Source organism: Homarus americanus, unplaced genomic scaffold (assembly GCF_018991925.1).
Source record: "Homarus americanus isolate GMGI-L3 unplaced genomic scaffold, GMGI_Hamer_2.0 scaffold56333, whole genome shotgun sequence".
NCBI classification, from domain to species: Eukaryota; Metazoa; Arthropoda; class Malacostraca; order Decapoda; family Nephropidae; genus Homarus; species Homarus americanus.
Genome location: NW_024734940.1, coordinates 11,144,386 through 11,152,747, shown reverse-complemented (window position 1 = coordinate 11,152,747; position 8,362 = coordinate 11,144,386). Strand labels below are relative to the sequence as shown.

Genomic DNA, 8,362 nt, shown 5'->3' with positions numbered 1-8,362 from the left:
TAGTAGAAAAATGGTTTTATTCAAGATCGTTCCTTACAGCTAATGAAAAACTATGGTACAATAAATAAGATTACTGATTCATGGGTATTATTGTACTTTACAATTGTTTAGAAGCACTTCCTATGGACAATGGATGGACCAGATTCGTCATATTCTTGCTTGCTGATCCACATCTGCTGGAAGGTGGAGAGGGAAGCCAGGATGGAACCACCGATCCATACTGAATACTTGCGCTCTGGGGGTGCAATGATCTTGATCTTCATGGTGGATGGTGCCAGGGAAGTGATTTCTTTCTGCATCCTGTCAGCAATTCCAGGGTACATGGTGGTGCCACCAGACAGAACTGTGTTGGCGTAAAGGTCCTTACGGATATCTACGTCGCACTTCATTATGGAGTTGTAAGTAGTTTCGTGAATACCAGCATTTTCCATCCCAAGGAAGGAGGGCTGGAAGAGAGCCTCTGGGCAGCGGAACCTCTCATTACCGATAGTGATAACTTGACCGTCGGGAAGTTCGTAAGACTTTTCGAGTGAAGAAGACTGGGTTGAAGTTGCCATCTCCTCTTCAAAGTCGAGGGCGACGTAGCAGAGTTTCTCCTTGATGTCACGTACAATTTCTCGTTCAGCAGTAGTTGTGAAGGTGTAGCCACGCTCGGTCAGGATCGTCATCAAGTAATCTGTCAGGTCACGACCAGCCAAATCTAGACGCAGGATGGCATGAGGAAGGGCGTATCCCTCATAGATAGGAACAGTGTGTGACACACCATCACCAGAGTCTAATACAATACCTGTAGTGCGACCAGAGGCGTACAGGGAGAGCACAGCCTGGATTGACACATACATTGCGGGAGTGTTGAAGGTTTCAAACATGATCTGAGTCATCTTCTCACGGTTGGCTTTAGGGTTGAGGGGAGCCTCTGTCAATAGAACTGGGTGTTCCTCAGGTGCTACACGCAGCTCATTGTAGAAGGTATGATGCCAGATCTTTTCCATATCGTCCCAGTTGGTAACAACACCGTGTTCAATGGGATATTTGAGGGTTAGGATACCACGCTTACTCTGAGCCTCGTCACCCACATATGAGTCTTTCTGACCCATACCCACCATCACGCCCTGGGGAAGATACAATTCCGGGTTAGGTTATATGGTTACAACGAATCTGAAATTTATATCATCTAATTTTTCAAGACTTTGGAAAATATAAATATTTGAAATATATGTACCTGTATAATGTAAGACAACTCACCTGATGTCGAGGTCGGCCTACGATGGAAGGAAAGACGGCGCGGGGGGCATCGTCCCCAGCAAAACCAGCCTTGCACATGCCTGAGCCATTGTCCACAACCAGAGCTGCAACTTCGTCGTCACACATGTTGGTAGTTCTGCAACGACGAAATTTTTCGTTAGAATATTGTTAAAGGAATACTGTAGTCTTTTTTTTTTATTATTTATATTCTATAAAGTTTGATTCATTTTAGCCTCACTTTCGAAAATATTGCTCAACTACAGTATATCAAAAAGTTGTACTTAACTTTTGCTATCCTGTATAGCGACGCAAGACTTTAAAAAAAATATAGGTACAAGAAACTGAATGTTATTTTTCCAAACCCTGTTTTGCACTAAGATAAAAAGGTGTGAACGTATATATAGGAAAGTTTGTTACTACTTCTGTTGAACGTTTATTATGTATAATTATAATAAATGAATCAAGGTAAGTTAGGTGTTTCACTACTGTACTATATCACGAATCTACTAATTGCTATAAGGCTTTATGTTATTCTAATATTTTGTTCTATTGTCACTGTTGTGTTTGCTAATGACAGTATTGCATGTTATTTCAATAGTAATAGTGTTCTTCTAATAGAATTATCACCACTTTCTGCACTTGATGTCAACAAATAATGAATTTATTTAAGTAAAATTAAGTTTCTCCTGTAGGTTTCCTCTGCTGACCTTAAGTTATTCTACAGAAAATATTTTCCAGCACAAAAGTGAGATATATTTTCCATTCACTACGTCGATACCTACTTAATCACAGTCAGCTACCCGAGCTTGCCCCTTTAACCATCTATCTTTCAGCTGAAAAAACACAAACACTCTGGTTCAGCCACCTACCCAGGCAGAATAACCTTTGAATACAAAACTACTCACCAATACATAAACAATTTACCACTTACTGTTAGTGAGTGCAAAACGGGAAAAGCTGTAGTTACTGCGACGACGTCGTTTGCCAGTGTTATCTGTTCACCTGCCACCTCACCCACTACGCCCATCGCTTATATACAGTACGTTCACTCCACTATCTATGACCGAAGCTCACCATTCTCCAGTGTGTGACTACCATATTTGGTCGTATGCACTCGGGAAGTTGGAATATATTTTTCTTCGGTGAAAAAGAATAAGCATTTTTTTTTATACTTGTCGAACTCGTAAGCTGTAATGGAATAATCGTATCATATAAATGTTTAAGAAATGATGGCACGATAAATGTTTAACAAGTGATACCACTACAAAACAAATGTTAAACAACAATAGATCTTTAACAAAAGGTGATGGTAATGCTGTTTAGATGTCTTAAATTATGAAGAACTCATAGTTTTAATGTGACAAAATTTTAATCATATAAAAGAATAATGACATCAGAGAATTCTACGGTGTTTGTGACGTGAAAATTAACTTTGTTGATGCAATATGTTTATATTTCTCAAGGTTAGTTAACACAACAGCAATGTATACTGTACCTTCTAGAAACTATTATCTACAACTATATTAGTGTACTATTTATCGCATACCGCCTAGTATCATCTTTAATGAGATCAAGTAGATGAAAGCTATCGCTGTTAGATAGTTAACATACATTACGGAGAGCCTGTTGGCCTACTAATATTTGAACACTGTTTAGGTGAATTATAACGCTAGAACCATGAATAACAACATATTTATTAGTAACAAATGACACGAGTAGCTCATTTGTGACTATGACATTCGTTAAGCAATCATTCAAGCATGGGCTCACAATCACATTCGCGGTCTGATTGTCTAGCTATACCCCCACTCCTTTTCCCTAATGGCCTAATCCATCGTCAGGTATCTTGTAAATCAGGTTTGAAAAGGAGGTTTACTCGGTGGTTGCTCCATGTTTTCTTTTTGGCTTGCTCGCCCAGGCGGTATCTCTGGCACTTTTGGGACTATGAAGCTGGAAAATCTAAAATAATGCTGACCAAGTGCTTTAGCATTTTTTTTATTAATTCTTGTTTTTTCTTCTTAGCTTGTTTATCCGGGCGATATCTCAGAAATTCTTTGAGTTGTTTGGCCTGCCCCCAGTCACCGAACGTGACCATAAGGCCGGCGGACGACCTTCGTAGCCCCCTCTATACCTAAAGTAAAAAAAAAAAAAATCTTCAGGACGAGGAGGTTCAGCTTCTTAGGAGGAGTTGAAGATGGAGGAGAGACCTCACAGTCTTCACCTTCATCCACACGACTCTCATGGCTGAGGTCCTACCTATCTCTGAGTTGTGAAAACTTCGTACTGTACCTTCATAAGCTGCACGGACTGGGATTGCTTCGGGATCGAACTAAAGACCATTAGTTCTTCTATTGGTATTGACATTTTTTAATTATATGGTGCCCTAATTATACAAGGTTCAAAATTCCAAAGACATCTCTAGATGAAAAAGACTTTTCTAAGTGAGTTATCTATTACTGTACTAGTAACGTATTTCAGCGTTTGATTTGGAGTCCAATTTGCCGTGTTGTGGCTACTTTTGACCGTGCCTGTACTGTATTTGTCGGCAAAGATTACAGTTTTCAAGTTTGAAATTGATGAAGAATTATTTACGTTCAGATTCAGCAGTTTCAAGAAAGCCTGGATACCCTGGCTAGAATTTCTAATAAGCCAGAAGTTAGTCAGAATTTGGATTTGTTTGCTCAAAGGCACGAAAGGCTAAATTTTGATATTTTAATAACTTGGCAAATTTACATTCGGTATCCAACACAAGGAAGCAAGGTGACTGTCACTACTCTTTATCACCCTTTACTTTACTATGACCTTAATGTACCCATTCTGCAGCTGAAGCGAAAGAAGGCGCCGTTGACTCCGTTGAGTCAGACTCAGGCGGCGTGCTGTATTGTCTGTATCCATTCGGGCTCCCCCCCCCCTCTTCCCCGTATGTATGGTGTATGAACTGTGTACTGTAGTAAAGACGAGTGATGAGGTAAGTGGCAATACTGGTGTAATAAGAGGGTGATCTGAATTTCGTTTGATAATAGGCTATTAAAATAAATTGGTCAACTTTACTGCAATATAATATTAACGTACAATCACTGACAATTTTCTCTGCTACAGAACAAGTTTTCCTAACACGGACCAGTTGCTCAACAGCAAGTCTGGCTGACCTGCCAAAGGAAGAGTTGTCCGGCCGGTGATTCTGGAATAAGTTCATTGTATTTGTTATCAGTCAGGTGAGTAACTGTCTCATATGCTGTCGTCATCTTAATCTTATCTCACACTTGCATCACCATCCACCGGGGCCGCTCAAGTTATCGTGGGGAGGCACTCATCTATTCCAGGTCATCATCCATTTCCTGAGATTACAAACTGTAATTTCATATGTATCTCGAACGGAAATTAAGTTCATGACTTTTGACGTCCTATTAATCAGAATGTCATACACAGGAATGTACTGACAAGAAAGGAAATTCCACCCTTGAGTTATGTACAAAACTTTCAGGTGCTACTAAAAAGTGGAGCTACTATAGTATGCGGTCGACCTAGTTGGAGTTGTGTCTACCGGGATATTTACACTGTATTTACACCTAACTTAACCAAGGTTAGGTCAGATCAGGTTAAGATAGACCAACTCCAGCTCGGTAGACCGCATACTACAGTAGCACCTCTTTTCAGAAAAAGTAAACATTTCTTAGTAACAACAGGCGAAATTTTCAAGAGAAATTTCAGTGATGAACCTCGGGTATACACAAGAAAAAGGTCTTTGTGAAGGTGATGTAAGACCCGAGGAGTAAAGCTGGGATATGGATTATCATCTTCAGGAGAGGAAGGGGTGGATGAAGATTATTCGAGTGGAATAGGGTTATAGTAAAGTGTGGAGAACAGGGGAGGAAAAGAGAAGAGAGATAAAGAAAAAAGACAATACAATATTACAAAGTAGATAAGAAATTTTGGTTTACACTTGCTTGTAATAAGCACAAGAACTCAAAACCCTTCAATTTACTTATCAATTATATATATATATATATATATATATATATATATATATATATATATATATATATATATATATATATATATAATAATTATAAATATGAAACAGTATTTGTTATCATGGTAGCAGGTGTCACATACGGTATACAAGTACGTATACTGAAAAACACCGATGCAGTCACAGTGGTCTCGGTGCAATTCTAATATATCCTTTTCGATGATTTTGTCTATGCCGTTTTCCCTTCCTTGTGGCCTACCGCATGTGTGTGAAGCTTTGCATACAGCACTGTATATTACCCAACAGGTGGTACTACACGCTAACCTTTAATATCTTAATACAGCACTTTTATAAATTGTCTGTGGTACTTAAATATTAATGCTGGTCCTTTGAATTTGTTATATCTGTAATGTAAGCACAGTCGCATTGTTAATATTTACTGAATGATCCCAGCGGCGATAATAATTATCTTATCGGGAACTTACAACGCCATATCATGGTGTTGGAACGTACCTCCCCGAGTTCATAAGATAAGATCGTATCCTCTGCGCGCCTACACCTAAAACATAACCAAATATGGCCATCGCTCGACTCTTGCCCAAATATGGACACGTTTTCACGACACCCTACCTGTTATGGTCTTATCAGATAGTAACTATTCCGTTAATCGGTATATTTATGAACTCCTTAAGTATCTGTGATCTGCATTTTATCTTATTTAAAACAACCACCTGCACACATTGTGCAAGTGAAGTGTATTAGCAGGTAGACTTTTGATCCTATGTATACACCAAGGATCATGGTGATAGGAAGTGTGGATGTGGTGACAATGTGTAATCACAATGAGCAGGAGAGGTTAGGGGAGTATAGTCACGATGGTATTGTGTGAACTCAACGTGAACTGGCTGGTATGACGGTATTGTATAAAGTGGGTGGTATTGGTAGTGTATGAAGTGGGAGGTGGTGGTGGTCTATATGAAGTGGGTGGTGGTGTATGAAGTGGGTGGTGGTGGTGTATGAAGTGGGTGGTGGTGGTGTATGAAGTGGGTGGTGATGGTGTATGAAGTGGGTGGTGGTGGTAGGTGTATGAAGTGGGAGGTGGTGGTGTATAAGTGGGTGGTGGTGGTGGTGTATGAAGTGGGGTGGTGGTGGTGTTTAGTGGTGGGTGGTGGTGTATGAAGTGGGTGGTGGTGGTGTATGGAAGTGGGTGGTGGTGCTGTAGGTGGTGATGGTGTATGAAGTGGGTGGTGGTGCTGTATGGGGAGGTGGGTGGTGTATGAAGTGGGTGCTGGGGCTGTATGAGTGGGAGGTGAGTGGTGGGGAGGGTGGTGGTGTATGGAAGTGGGTGGTGGTGGTGTATGGAAGTGGGGAGATGGTGGTGATAAAGTGGGTGGTGGTGGTGTATGAAGGGTGGTGGTGGAAGTGGGTGGTGGTGCTGTATGAAGTGGGAGGTGGTGGTGTATGAAGTGGGTAGTGGTGGTGTAGAAGTGGCATTGTATGAAGTGGTGGTGGTGTATGAAGTGGGTGGTGGTGGTGGTATGAGTGAGTGGGTGGTGCTGTATGAAGTGTGGGTGGTGTGTGGTGGTGGTGAGGTGGTGGTATAGTGGGTGGTGGTGTGAAGTGGGTGGTGGTGGTGTATGAGTGGCACTGTGAAGTGAGTGGTGGTGCTGTATGGAGTGGGTGGTGGTGGTGTATGTGGGTGGTCTTGCTGTATGAATGTGGGTGGTGGTGGTGTATGAAGTGGGTGAATGCTTGCTGTATGAAGTGGGTGGTGGTGCTGTATGAAGTGGGTGGTGGTGTGTATGAAGTGGGTGGTGGTGGTGTATGAAGTGGATGGTGGTGGTATGAAGGAGGTGGTGGTGGTGTATGAAGTGGGTGGTCTTGCTGTATGAAGTGGGTGGTCTTGCTGTATGAAGTGGGTGGTGGTGCTGTATAAGTGGGTGGTGGTGCTGTATGAAGTGGGTGGTGGTGGTGTATGAGGTGGGTGGTGGTGGTGTATGAAGTGGGTGGTGGTGTATGAAGTGGGTGGTGGTGGTGTATGAAGTGGGTGGTCTTGCTGTATGAAGTGAGTGGTGAAAACTAAAATACTGCACTAGGAAATTTATAGTGTTAACTTTACACTTACACCCTCCATGAACACTAATAAATATAATTTTCTTTCTTCACACGATTAGTTCTTCTATTTTTACTCAGGCTCCTTATAATCGTAGTTTTCTTTGACTGGAGTTTGAAATTTTAGATGTTATTTAAAATATGTAAGATCTTTTCATGTACACACCCATCTTCCCACTCAAGTGGCATCATCAGACAGGTAAAATCTCTCATTTTATTCACAATCTCGTATTTTTTAAATAAAATTTTAATGCGTTACTTCGCCCAACAATGAAATTTAATGCAGGATTGTCAACATTATTATGGAGGAGGGCTCGTGGTTGAGGCCGAAGTAATTCTTAAACTTTCCCTGTTCCAGTGCCAAATCTTAGTGCATCCTTAGCGATTTTTAAAATTTATATCATCTTTAAAAATGGCTGATAAAAAAGATCAGTCTTCTAGTGATAGTATTAAAAAAACGAGGAGCAGAAAAGTCATTATACTACTCAAGACCTGAAAGGAAGTGATAAAACATAGTAATAGTGGATTGTCAAACTATGAAAGCAGACCATTGGACCTTGTTTATACAAATGTGCAACAATTCTTAAAGAAAAGAATCAGTCCCGATATTAAAAGTTCAATATCACTGCAAAAAAAAATTATAAGGCAAGGAGAAGAATGCATGGCCAAGATAAAGATTAGTCTTTTTTTAATTTAAGATCAAACTCACTATTCTCCTTTGAAGCTTTGCCACCATTCAAGCCTTTTTATCTTTTTTTAAGACAATTTAAGACCAGTATGGTGAGAGATCCATGGGCAAAAAATTGTTGCAAGTTGGGGCTGGTTTATGAGATTCAAGACCAGGTATCATTATGCTTTATATTTATTGGTAGTTAATTGAATATGCTACTGTATTATTTGTATTCATCTTCCAGGTATCCCCGTATTTACTAAGGGGTTAGGTTCCTGAAAAACCCATTGCAGTTTGAAATGTCGTAAATTGGGATCAATATAACATGGGGTTTAATGGGATAGCTACGCTCCCACATCTAT

The 8,362-nt window shown here is 40.5% G+C and overlaps 1 protein-coding gene across 1 annotated transcript; it reads right to left on the bottom strand.

Moving 5' to 3' along the window:
• LOC121870643 (actin-3-like) lies at positions 1–2,283 on the bottom strand. The gene is made up of 3 exons (XM_042372510.1): positions 2,177–2,283; positions 1,246–1,381; positions 1–1,112 (listed from the first exon to the last, which is right to left on the bottom strand). Exons 2-3 carry the CDS (start codon positions 1,369–1,371, stop codon positions 108–110), a joined length of 1,131 nt encoding a protein of 376 aa, XP_042228444.1. The 5' UTR covers positions 1,372–1,381; positions 2,177–2,283; the 3' UTR covers positions 1–107.
• Between the last annotated feature and the right edge of the window lie 6,079 nt (positions 2,284–8,362).

What these genes read in the sequence shown, in the direction of transcription:
- LOC121870643 (XM_042372510.1), bottom strand. Translation starts at nt 1,371, where the DNA reads ATGTGTGACGACGAAGTTGCAGCTCTGGTTGTGGACAATGGCTCAGGC. An exon ending in TAGGCCGACCTCGACATCAG is followed by an intron (nt 1,113 to 1,245) that starts GTGAGTTGTCTT and finishes TATCTTCCCCAG; the next exon opens with GGCGTGATGGTGGGTATGGG.